Below are 13,433 nucleotides of genomic sequence, written 5' to 3'. Positions count from 1 at the left end.
CGTCACATCAATAATTAGAACTGCATTGGCGCTGCCTGCTTGTAAAGTAAGCGCTATATAAGATAGATTTTCAGGAAAAGACTGCTGAAAAACGCTACGTCTACTGTGACGTAACCGTTGGCTACGTTTGCTTCAAATGAGGTCGCAAGTTCTGAAAAATGTATAAAAAGTTTATTATATTTATACAAGATTGTAAGTAATTTATGAAATAACTCTATAATATAATAATCTAATTACCTCCAGTGATATTTGATGTGTGCACCAGTAAAACCTGTCAATCTAATGGTTTCGTGAGAAATAACGCCACCTTTGAGCTTCCCATTATATAGACCTTATCAAACGACACACTGGTATCGATTCAGAACCTGTAAATTGATAAAAAAGTTATAATATAATATATTATATATACTACAATAGTTATGTATAAGTTATAGTATAAGATAGGTAGGTATTAATAATTTTAATTTAATTTTATTTATTTGTTAGGTATACTGCATGCTAATAGGCAGAATTTGGCTGTACTTTTTTGTTTTTGTAACATCTCCACTTTTTACCCATATTCGCAATAAAGAAATTTGAACTGAATTGAATTAACTAGTTACTAATTATTATTATTATTTTATGATTATTATTTATTTATTTATTATTTAATTAGAACGGCCATAAAGCCAATTACACTAATTAAACTAATTATATATACACGGTGAAGTTTTAGTGGTTATCTTCCCGCGGCAGAACGATTTGCCCTCAGTAGTACTATCGAAATCTTGAGTTAAACTAAAAAATAAAAATGTTTTTGTTTTGAAATAATTAAAAAAAATATCGACAACTCGAAAGTGTGAGAAACAATAGTAACTCCCTAGACGTAACGTGAATAGTAGGTAGGTACATTCATTCGAACCACGCTGTCAATAAAGTGAACAAGTTTAGAGCAAGATAAGCTCTCGCGCGTAGTGATACGGCATAAACTAGCCTGCACGCACGCTGGTACCACTATTGCTTCGAGGTCTCATTCGATTTTTGTTTTTCTCGATTGTAAAATTTGACATTTTTGACTCTAATATTTTTGTATATTTCTAAATCGATTGTAATACCACGACAAAAACATTTCGCTTCGGGAAAACAATCATTAAAATTTAAGCGTGTATAGATTGAGAACGAAAACCACACAATATAAGCAACCTAAATAATAATATTTGTGAAAGACCGCGAACATTTTTTTGTTCTAGTAGGTACGTTTTAATGGTGGCAGTCATGAATTTAATCTTCTTAGACTTCTTAGGGATAAGGTATGGAAGAAGAAGACGCAATGTAGTAGTAGTAGTCTCTTCTTTACCTGTTATCATACCTATTGTATCCGATAGGTACACGAAAATCCTATTACAATGTAAAATATTATTTAAATGATAAGAAAGCCTCGGAATGAGTTGCCAAACAGTTTTGATAGGTAGTTCTAATAAGTATCAGTTATTGTGTAAAGTGGTGATAAAGGAAGAATAGAATACTCGGCTGAGTTTGTTGTGCATTCTTCTCAGACTTGGACGCGTTGGGAACCCTCGTAGCTTTAGTTTTAAGCTTACGCATTACTTACACCACTATTGTATTGCAAATTCAGCAAGTAACAATCAGAATGTGCATTACAATAATACCCAATCGGAATAAATGATTTGAGTTTGAGTTCGTTAACTATGAATGATGTACACTTGGGTGTAAGCGCTTGTACAGACACGTAGCCGTTGTTGTATCGTATCTGTTGGTTCTATTGCTGATCTCTCTCGGTCTATCGGAGTGAGGGAATAGTGAGTGCACCTGTGTTCAAGCACACACTACATAAATCACGCTGCCATTTTGTTCCTACATAAAGTGAAGAAAATACCTTTTATTAATGCGATAGATATCGCTGCTCGTCCACCAATAGTGTCTGGTTTTTGGGCCATAATGGTAAATAGCAAGTGCTGGTTTTCTAAAAAGACCTCCTCTGGTAATGGATTTTTGACGTTAGAAATTAAACAGACTGAATTTCCATCTTGTAATACAGAAAACCACTGTGCATTATCTATAACAACGAAAAAATCCAAAATTTATAAAAATAAATAAAAACACGTAAACTAAATTTTATACATATATTTTTTTATGAAATTTAATAACAAAATCCGGTCAAGTGCGAGTCAGACTCGCGCACCGAGAGGGTTCCGTACTACAATCGTATTTTTCGATATTTTGCACGATAATTAATCAAAAACTACTATGCATAAAAAAAATCTGTTTTAGAATGTACAGGTAAAGCCCTTTCATAATATTATGATGATGGTTGGATGATGGTTTGGTGGCCCAGCCAGAAAACCTCAAACTTAGACTGTCTAGTAATAATGTAAATAATGTAAATATACTATATCAAAATGTAAGAGGTCTACGTACAAAAACATCAAATTTTTTAACATTACTGGAAGCATCTGGAGCTGATTTGTTTGCAATAACAGAAACCGGATGCAACGAGTCAATGAACGACGCAGAAATAACCTTACCTGGCTACCCCATATTGCGATGTGATCGAGCGGACGGACGCAAGCAGGGCGGCGCGCTTTTAGTGGCCACACCGCGGTTCGAACTGCGCCGCGTACCGACGCCCGATCACATTGACGTAAATAAATATAAGTTCGAGCTAGTGTGTGCTGCAGTGTATAACACGAACAATAGATTTCTCTTCACTTGTTGTGTGGTGTATATTCCTCCTCACTTCGACGAAAATGAATATACGATTATGTTTAAGTTATTAGAAGATAATATATGTATTAGGTATAAGAATAATGTAATTATATTAGGTGATTTCAACTTATTTTCTAGCAATATTCAGGTCTGTAACTATTACGAGTATTTTGTGGCTTTCTCTGAACTCGCTCAGTATAATGAGGTACCGAAATGCAACGATAGACAGCTGGACCTAGTGTTGAGCGGCCGGGGGGCCGTGACGGTACGCATGGCGTACGAGGCGCTGGAGCCGGTGGACGGGTACCACCCGTCGCTAGCCGTGGCCGTGCCCCTCGGGGCCTCGTGCGCCTCGCCCGCCTCGTGCATCTCGCCCGCCTCGCCCGCCTCCGATACGCTCTCCGATCTTGTCGATCTAACCGGCCCGACATATTTTAGACGATGGAACTTCAACAAGGCCGACTTCCACCAATTATATAATTTAATAGCAATAGAAGACTGGACTGAAATTTACAATCTTAGTGACCCTGAAACTGTGGTGAACCTTTTCTACGCTAAAATCACAAATATTTTTGATGCATGTGTACCCTTAAAAAAACAGCTCCCTAGAAAAACAAGATATATATACCCGGTTTGGTACAGCTCCCAACTGATAATAGATATAAAGAAAAAATACATATTACATAAAAAATATAAAAAAAGTAAGTCGCAAAGCGACTATGCGGCGTTCGCGCAGATCAGGGTGAGAGTGAAGTCGGAGACGGCGATCGCGCACGATACCTACCGAGATCGCATGCAGAGCCACTTGGCAAAGGATCCGCAAGCGTTTTGGAGCTACATGAGGTCTAAAAAAGGTAATATAAACCAAAATAAACTAGTGAAGAATGGGTGAATTTTACCAGACCGAGAGTGCGCTGATGAATTCGCTTCGTTCTTTCATTCTGTATACAATTCAGAGCCGGCCAAGCTGAGCGTGGCGGCGGCGGACGCGGCGGGAGGCGCGGGCGCGGCGCGCGTGGAGCTGGGCAACTTATCGCCGGACGCGGTGGTGCGAGCGCTCGCGCGACTGCCGCCGAAACGCTCGGTTGGGCCGGATGGAATACCGCCGTTTATCTTTAAGGATTGCCGCAAGGTGCTAGTGGAACCGTTGCTGCATGTATTCAACACCTGTATCGCGACCGCAAAGTTTCCCGATCGTTGGAAGCTCACTCGAGTAGTACCGGTTCCGAAAGGCAGGGGAGGTTCTGAGCCCAGCGACTACAGGCCCGTAGCAGTCCTGTGCACTCCAGCGAAGGTGTTCGAGTCGGCGGTACACAACAGTCTATACGAACAGGTGAGTGCTCAGTTGTCAGACGCGCAGCACGGATTCCGCCCCGGGCGGGGAACGACTGGCAACTTGCTGCATCTTATGACGCGATTGGTACCAGCGGTGGATGCCGGAGTGCAGGTAGACTTAGCCTATTTTGATTTTAGGAAGGCGTTCGACACGGTCGACAACGACGTCCTACTCGCGAAGCTCGCCCGCGTGGGCTGCACGCCCAAAACGCTCGCTTTCTTCGCCAGCTACCTGCGGGACAGACGTCAGTACGTCGACTGTGGTGGACACTGGTCGGAGCCCTACTATACGAGATCAGGCGTCAGTCAAGGTAGCAACTTAGGGCCCCTCCAATTTATCTTAATGGTAAACGACTTACCGGAGGTGGTAACTGAGTCGACGTGCCTGTTGTTTGCTGACGACCTGAAATTAGTCATGTAAGTAGGAGAGATCTCGGATCACGATAGACTACAGAGAGACATAGATGCAGTTAGCAAGTGGAGCCAGGAGAACAAGCTTCATTTTAATGTCTCCAAGTGTTCTGTGATAACGTTCAGCCGCGCGCGCGCCCCGCGCCACCATCAGTACCAGCTGGAGGGGCAGACGCTGCGGCGGGTCACGGAGGTTAGGGACCTAGGGATTCAGTTCAGCGCCGACCTAAATTTCCGGAAACATGTAGCCGATACATGTAAGAGAGCGTATCGGAATTTGGGTTTTGTCCTAAGACAAGCGAATGCGTTCAGTAACATCAGGGCGTTGCGTGCTTTGTATGAAGCCCTGGTGAAAAGCCATCTGGAATGCAACGCATCCATATGGTCACCGGGTGAAGCTAAGTACAAAGTGATGCTGGAACGCATTCAAAATAAATTTTTAAGGTTTATGTACCTACCTAAAGTTGTACGGAGTGTATCCGGGATACCCGTTGCTGTATCCCACTCTGTTTGTCATGGGCATGGTGGGATACAGTAGACTGGAATTAAGAAAAGAAGTATCCCTGGCTGCATACATATTTAAGGTGCTAAGAGGGAAGGTGCATAACCCTGCTGTTCTGCAGGAGTTACGCTTTTGCGTGCCGAACGACAGTGGGTCACGCAGACGCAGGCCTCCACTGCTGGCGCAACCGCGCGCTCGCACTTGCCTGCTGCAGCGGGCGCCGCTCACGCGCGCGACTTGCACGCTCAACTCGGTCGCTGAACACATCGACCTGTTCAGCTGCTCACTGGGCGAGTTCATAAGGGCCACAACATTTTTGTTAAGTTTTTAAATAAAGTAGGGTTATGTAAGTTTTAGTCAGTTAGTTGTAAATAGTAAAAAGTATGTAATAGGTAATAAGTAGATATAAATAATTTAAGTTTACTTAGCTATCGCATTAGGTTAGCCTGTAAGGATAGTTTTAAGTTGTGAATAAATAAATAAATAAAAAAAATAAAAAAATATCCTACTTGGTATAGTATCTTACTAATTGAAAATACAAATTATTTGTTCATGATCACATTTTTTGTAATGTAACCACAAATTTACGGTTTTTGGATTTATTCCATTACTTGTGCTTAAGACCTACCTACTTACCAAATTTCTTGATTCTAGGTCCACGGGAAGTATCCGTGACAGACACGATGGACAGACGGACAAACAGACAGATAACGAAGTGCTCATATAAGGGATTTTTTTTGAGGTACGGAACCCTAATAAAAGCAGGCCTACCTCCGTCTAATTCAAAGGTCACTGTTTCATCGAATCCTAATTGTAAAGCGATTACTTCTGTGAATTCTAGTCCACTGTCTTTCGTATAAGTTCCAGTATAAAAAGCTTTCTCAAATACTGGTATAATAACTGGAGTATCAGCTGGTATATCAACTATCAATGTAGATATTACTGGTACAGCTCTTTCCCTTGTCGCTTCTATTTCAAGGACTATGTATTCATTGTTTTTAAGATCTTCCAATGACACAGAGTCTGATAATTCTATTGAAATCACATTATTGCTATTTGAGATCGCAAAATTTTCAACAGAATCTGAAAAATAATAAATTATATTATTGTAAGTAGGTATTCTCAACATCGAACTATTATTTGAAACAACTATTTTCTACATGAATACTACATTTTTTCTCAGATTATAAAAAATGAAATAATGAACATCATCATCATATCATCATCATCAACCGATAGACGTCCACTGTTGGACATAGGTGTCTTGTAGGGACTTCCACACGCCACGGCAAATGATTAACAGTAAAATGAAAAAGGTTTTAGGTACATAGAGTAATTTAGTTGCTAGACGTGTTATTAAACTGGGAAAAGTAAACATTCCTTTGTTAGTGCCTATCATCAAGGTTCCTGCACATAAAATATATGATGCGATTTCGGTTGGTTACCGAACTTATCCAATAACAAATTAGGATTTCTACTGTTACTTTTTTTGGAAGGAACTTAATAACTTAATTTTATTTAACTTAGATTTAGGTACATACACATAAAACACACATATAAACAAGTAACTTAAAAAGGTTTCTAGAAATACCCCGACTGTGGTTTGCACTGCAAATTTTTCAGTCCACACAATTTTACACATTAAATCCACTTTTTTGGCACTCGCGCCATCAAAACGAATCTAATGATGTATCATTTACCAAAATCAATTTATCAAATTAAAAAAACAATAATGAGATATTTTTTTATTACTGAACTTCTGAGATAAGGAATAGGAATTACATGTTATAATATTATCTTACCTCCACTTAGCAAAAATTCAGTTTCTGTTGTAAATCCTGACTCCAGAACAATGTTGTCGACGGTCAATTTGCCATCTTTTAATATACCACGATAGGTATTTTGGGAAAATCTCAAATTTACAGGTTCGGTTAAATCTGTAATTTTATAAAAATAGATATTTATGCATAACTAGATGAAGCCCGCGACTTCGTCCGCGTGGTTTTTAAAAATCCCGTAAGAACTTTTTAATTTTCCGGTATAAAAATAGCCTATATGTTTTTCCCGGGATGTAAGCTAACTCTGTACCAAAATTCATCAAAATCGGTCAAACTGTTGGGCCGTGAAAAGCTAGCGTATAGACAGACAGACAGACATTTTCGCATTTCTTTTCACGCTGCTTCTGCTTGCTTTTCACGACCCAACCGTTCAACCGATTTTCATGAACTTTGGTACAGAGTTATCTTACATTCCCGGGACGGACAAAGGTTACTTTTTATCCCGAAAAATTAAAAAAAAGCCTAAATCCACGCGGACGAAGACGCGTGCATCATTTTAGTTTTTGTAATATACTGGAAAATTCAAAAATATTGGCATCTATAATATTTTATCTGTCGCACCAGTTTTTTTTAAATTCAGACACAAGTTAGCCCTTGAATGCAATCTCACCTAGTGGTAAGTGATGACGCAGTCTAAGATGGTAGCGGGCTAACCTGGAAGGGGTATGTCAGTTTTTATTAAACCCATACTCCTTTGGTTTCTACACGGCATCGTACCGGAACGCTAAATCGCTTGGCGGCACGGCTTTGCCGGTAGGGTGGTAATTAACCACGGCCGAAACCTCCCACCAGCACAGACCAGAAATTTAGAAATTATAAAATTCCAAACCCCTGCCAGGAATCGAACCCGGGACCCCCCACTAATAAGACCACAGCGCTTACCACTGCGCCAGGGAGGTCGTCAAGGGTTTAAGGGATTAAAATGCTAATGCATAGATGAAACCCTGAAACCCTGCAATGATACGCACTGGACTCCCTACATCAACGTCAGTCAGGCTTAGACGGGATAGAAGGTACAATAATAGCGATCAGCATACCTAAAGTGACGCCCGGACCGATCCAAACTATCTCAGTTTGAGGCGTAGCTAATTTCATAAGGTATTTTAATTGAAGCAAGCTTTATTGGTTTTTGCCGCAGCTACCTACTTCTGGCAAAAGCTTACATAAGTAAGGGATAGGGAAAATAAGAAAAATATTTCTACTATGCTTTATAAAATATGTTACAGCCAACAGCTCCTATAGAGAGAGAGAGAGAGCCAGCGCATGCCAGACCTTCGTTTTTTTATAAAAGCTGAAAGCTTTTTTGTGTATTGTCCCCAACACTGGGAGGATCGTTTGTTTGGATCATGGTGGATTTGGAAGATAACAGGTAATAAAGGTGTAAAATAGTCTTACGTCAACGCAGGTATAAAGTCTAATTTTTGTATATATTTCAGAATAGTACCTATTAGAAATCACGTCATGCATTGCCAGAAACTTAATGTCGTGGCAACTCCCTGCCAGACACCCTTAAACTTTTAAACTTTAAGGGTGTCTGGCAGGGGGTTGCCATGATACTAAGTGTCTGGCAATGCATGATAAATATAAAAAAATAGACTTGATATGCTAAGGAATTAAAATGGTCGATATGAAGTTATATTTTACCACCCCATCACTACCTTGTGGGAAACTGAGTGAAATAGCGGCATTTGCTCCGACAGTCCTAGGTTTCTCGGCCCTCACACTGAATAGCAAAACCTTTTCTTTAAATATCAGATCTTCTGGTATGGAAGATTTTAGTGTCAGCATGACTTGATTTTCAGCAGAATTTATCGAGAAATACTTTGCATTTTCTGAAAATTGTTAGGTATCCATAATTGAAATCAAAATATAGGTACTATATTTTATAATTTTAAATTGAATTGATAAACTAAAACTGTTTTGTAGATAACATATTATGTTATTAATTATAATTATTAAGTTAAATCACATTGTACGTTAGTTATTTTTTTTTACTACATTTTCATGCGTTTAAAACAACAATACACCACTTTTGGCGTAACAAATATGTAATAAAGGTAGGTTGTTATGCATTATTTATCTACTTATATTCACTTTATTGAGAAACAAAGAAAAAAATCAAAAATTCATAATATTTTATCAAATAGTAATACAAATGTGAGAAATTGTTATACTACTACTTACCTCCATCTAAATCAAAAGTAACTGCATCATCGTAACCCTGTATTAAACTTATAGTTTCAAAATCGATGTAAGTACTGTTTATATAAGTGCCTTCATAAATATACTTCGAAAATACAGGCGTAACGGTATCTTGTTTTATTGTCTCCAGCAAGATGGTCGTTGAGGCAGTTACCGTGTTGGTACCAGATGCACTTAGAAACAATACAAAGAAACTATTCTCTAAAACATTTTCTGGTAGCTGTCTCTTCACTCCAAGTGATATTTTGTTCTTTGTAACGTTTAAATTGAAATAATCCGCGTGATCTACAATAATCATGAAATTATTAGTGATATAAATATAAAACCTATGACAATTTCATCAATTTGTTAATCTAACTTTATATCGTATAACGCGTGAAAAACTACTCACGGGGCATTTTAACTTTTTGTGTCAAATTTCATGTCAAAAGAACGATTTATGGATTTTACTTAGTCCTTATTTTCAAAGTGAATCGTACTTTTGACTCAATAGTTGACCCATAGAGTTAAAATTCATTTTGTACGGACTATAGATAATTAATTATACACTAGACGGCGGACAGCATTAGATACTTTGATGCTAACTTAGAATGCTGAGTTTGATTTCTTTTATTGTGGTAATTTTTTGTGCACAATGAGTATTTTTGATAGGACACAATATTTAGTTCGATAATACAGGGATTGATTAGTGTGCAGTTAAATACTGCCCTGTATAATAGGAAAGTTATAATCATGTTTGACTTCGTCTTACCTCCCGTGAGGCTGAAGATAACGTCCGATTCGTAGCCCACGTTCAAAACAATCGTTTCGAGGGTAATAATATTCTCTTCAAAGTTTCCTTTGTACATGAACTTCTCAAATCTCAATTCTCTAGCTGTAATAAGTGTTATTGCAAAACAAAACGTAATTATGAAAAGTTAGTAGGTACTTAATCAGAGTGAAAAACCTATAAATTCTGCACAAAACTTAAATAACCTAAATTCACACTACATTTTTCGAAGAAACAGAAAAACTAAAATGAGTTCCTGTTTATTTAATAATAGATATTCTAAATTAGACAGTATTTATTTTCTGATTGTTATGTATTTTATTACTAAGACAGCGTAGTTCAAATAACCGTGTTGTTTTTTGAATTGATGTGGATATTTTATTTATAATAGTTTTATTAATACCCAAATTAAACTAGGTATATCAGGTAAAATTCAGTTAGACAAGTGCACGTAATATAAATATCAATTGTATGACTCCATACCCCGACTGAGAAAATGTTTGATAATCTATTTGATAATAATAATGTTGTTGCCATTGTAATATTGTTATCATGACTTTTATTACCTTTAGGTAATGAAACCTGTACTACAGTGTTAGCTCCCACGGTTCTGGGCTTTGTGGCACGTACGGAAACTAATATGTTCCGCTCTGTGAAGAGTTCCGACGGTATGGACGACAAAGATAGCGTGATGTGGGGCCCATCTTCTTTCTTATCAAAGAGGGTAGAATGCTCTGAAACAGTGACAGAGTCAACAGTCTGTGGAACAGTGTGTGTGTGCAGCCTTTTTAGAGGTCCCAAATAACGGATTTATAATTAACTAGGTTTTTAAAAATCTCGTGGGATATCTTTGATTTTCCGTGATAAAAAGTCCTTTGTCCTTCCCCGGGATGTAAGCTAACTCTGTACTAAATTTCATCAAAATTGGTTAAACTGTTGAGCCGTAAAAATCTAGTATACAGACAAACAGACACACTTTCACATTTATAATATTACCTAGCATGGATATGGACTGTATTTATTGATAAAATTCTATGTACATATTCTTGGAATTCCCTTGGGTTCAAGAATTTTTACGTATGCTTTAAAGAAGGCGCTTCAATAAATGATTCATTGATTTTTTTTAATAAGTATGCGCTGCATTATTACTAAGAAACTTACCTCCTTCTAATGTAAAGGTAACCGTATTATCAAAACCTTGTATTAAAACGATTTGCTCAAGGTTCAATCCCGTTTCTTGATCATAGCTTCCAGCATAAAGGTTTTTTTCAAAGACTGGGGTGGTAATATCGTCTTTTATTATCTCTAATGTAACTACAGTGGTTGCAGTACTATTTGAGGTGGTACTGGCAGTTACTTGTAGGTTAATGAAATTGTTTTCTTTTACGATACTACCACTCAAGGGGTTCATGGATAATGTAATAGTATTCCCATTAGCGCTGGCTTCGAAGTAAGATTTATAATCTGAATGAATAAACAAATTGTGTACGTTAAAAAAAATGCGCCCATACCATCTACAAAATACATGTGTGTAAAATTAATATTAACTTTATAGTTATTTTTACCACTTGTAACATCGACGGTGATAGTAGTGTCTTCGTATCCTTGCTTTAGTTTTAATCCTCCAAGATTTAATTTATTATCTTCAATAGATCCTTCGTATAGCCCTGCCTCGAATTGTAAATCAATAGCTGAAAATTTAAAACTATTTTTATAAAAATTCCAATTTGATACTGATAGCTTAATGATACGTAATAGTTAAGCGTAAAATTTAAAAGAGAAGGAAGCCAGTCTAAAGTGATCAAAATAATGTGTGAGAACGACATATTCGACACGAAAGTAGAAACTGCTTTTTGGGTTTATTTATTTATTTTATTTTATTGAACCACCAACAGAAGTACACAAAAAAATACATCATCCTAGATGCCAAATTTTATAATACAATTATAATTATAGGCGGTTACAGCATGCAATTTAGACGGATAAGTCGTACGAAAGAACTTAGAATTAGCAACATATGTAAGAAAAACAATGTTTAAAAAAATCAAGAAAAGATTAAGGGTAAGAAAACATACAACCATTTCCAATTCAAAGGATTTGGCATTTTTTTTAAATTTTCCAATTTATTAAAGAACGAATCAACTCAAAAAGGTTTAGATACATTTATTCCTAAAAGCCTAAAGAAATGACCCAAAGTTTTAATGTATCCTCCGAGGACTATCCTCTATTGCTTTATGAAACTATTTTTACCTTCAGGTAACTGCACAACAACCGTAGCAGTGGCACCGCTTGTATATGTCCGCTCTGCCTTCACGACGAGAAAGATTTGACCCTCTTTGTACAATTCAACAGGTATTGGTGCCTTTATTATAAAAGTAACTTCGTTTGCATTTGGAGAAAGTTCAAAATACTCCGAATAATCTGTAAATAAAATACTTATATTACAGATTATAATGATTCTATCACATCTAGCAATAGATACTTGTTTTTTTATTTTATGTCATCAGGTAATTCTATAACTACTGTACCTGTAGTAGGACCAGTAGTTATAAGTAGAATGATTATAAAACATTATTACATTCAATAAAATAAAGACATTTTTTTGTAGATTAAACAATGGGAATCCACGTTATCTATATCTAGTACTACTATTACCAATAAGCTATAAAAATAAAGATCTATATTCTAAAGAGTTTTTTGATACTGCTATTCGTGACAAGCCAAAGTTAATACATGTACCTAGGTGAAACATTTAAACGCTAATAAAGACAAAGTTTAAAAACTAAAACTCAACTTTAGTGAATAATTTTATTATGATTCCAAATTCGATGCAATCATTCATAATAAAAATAAAAATATAGGTAACATAGTAGAGAAAGAAATGTGCGTGAAATTGATTAGCATAATATCACGCGCATTTTTTGAATGAGGTTGTTGCAGACAATATCAAAACTGAAGTGACATATCTAAAAATACTGCTATCAGTTTCATAATATTCCCGGAGAAATAGCACAGTACTTTCAATTCAGTTAAATTTACAAATTGTGTACACCAAAATTAGCGCTGTAACACGTATTTACTCACGTCCTTCCAAAGCAAATACCACTTCTTCGTCAAAGCCTTGACGCAAAAAAATGGGATCTTGTAAAATGAGTTCATTTTCCGTGGTATAAGTGGCTAAGTAGAAAGATTGAGAGAAAATTGGTTCATCAGGGAAGTTAAACTCGGTGTCAGCTACAACTTTCACAGTGGCGGTTGCTGTCCTTCTTGGGTCGCCAGTTCTGTCTATATCCTAGAAAGATTATCTAAATTGAGACATTTTTGTGAAGAAAGTCCTCCATACAAAGTCGTAGAAGCTAGTGGTAATAAAATATATATCCATACTAATATTATAAATGCGAAAGTGTGCCTGTCTGTCTGTCTGTCCGTCCGTCCGTCTGTCTGTCTGTCTGTCTGTCTGTCTGTCCGTCTGTCTGTCTGTCTGCTAGCTTTTCACGGCTTTAACCGATTTTGATGAAATTTGGTATAGAGATAGCTTGCATCCCGGGGAAGGACATATAGGTTACTTTTGATCCCGGAAAATTAAAGAGTTCCCAAGGGATTTTTAAAAACCTAAGTTCACGCGGACGAGGTCGCGGGCATCATCTAGTAGTTTAATATAAATAACAGA

The 13,433-nt window shown here is 37.1% G+C and overlaps 1 protein-coding gene across 7 annotated transcripts in view; it reads right to left on the bottom strand.

The window, feature by feature from the left end:
- LOC117982699 (protocadherin Fat 3-like) overlaps positions 1-13,433 on the bottom strand; it is a 31,394-nt gene that overhangs the window by 14,183 nt on the left and 3,778 nt on the right. For 6 of the 7 annotated variants that reach the window (XM_069498907.1, XM_069498908.1, XM_069498911.1 and 3 more), the window contains exons 5-15: positions 12,848-13,055; positions 12,014-12,184; positions 11,329-11,454; positions 10,925-11,227; positions 10,330-10,497; positions 9,746-9,868; positions 8,977-9,279; positions 8,451-8,624; positions 6,757-6,891; positions 5,726-6,037; positions 1,877-2,056 (exon numbers count right to left, since the gene is read on the bottom strand). In XM_069498907.1, coding sequence (XP_069355008.1) covers positions 1,877-2,056; positions 5,726-6,037; positions 6,757-6,891; positions 8,451-8,624; positions 8,977-9,279; positions 9,746-9,868; positions 10,330-10,497; positions 10,925-11,227; positions 11,329-11,454; positions 12,014-12,184; positions 12,848-13,055 — 2,203 coding nt within the window. Of the gene's footprint in view, positions 1-1,876; positions 2,057-5,725; positions 6,038-6,756; positions 6,892-8,450; positions 8,625-8,976; positions 9,280-9,745; positions 9,869-10,329; positions 10,498-10,924; positions 11,228-11,311; positions 11,455-12,013; positions 12,185-12,847; positions 13,056-13,433 lie in introns of those variants that run through there. The other variant, XM_069498913.1, reaches the window with a different exon arrangement.

The sequence above is a fragment of the Maniola hyperantus genome, chromosome 5, assembly GCF_902806685.2.
Source record: "Maniola hyperantus chromosome 5, iAphHyp1.2, whole genome shotgun sequence".
NCBI classification, from domain to species: domain Eukaryota; kingdom Metazoa; phylum Arthropoda; class Insecta; order Lepidoptera; family Nymphalidae; genus Maniola; species Maniola hyperantus.
The sequence above is the reverse complement of the archived record's forward strand: the minus strand, read 5'-3'. Positions and strand labels throughout refer to the sequence as shown.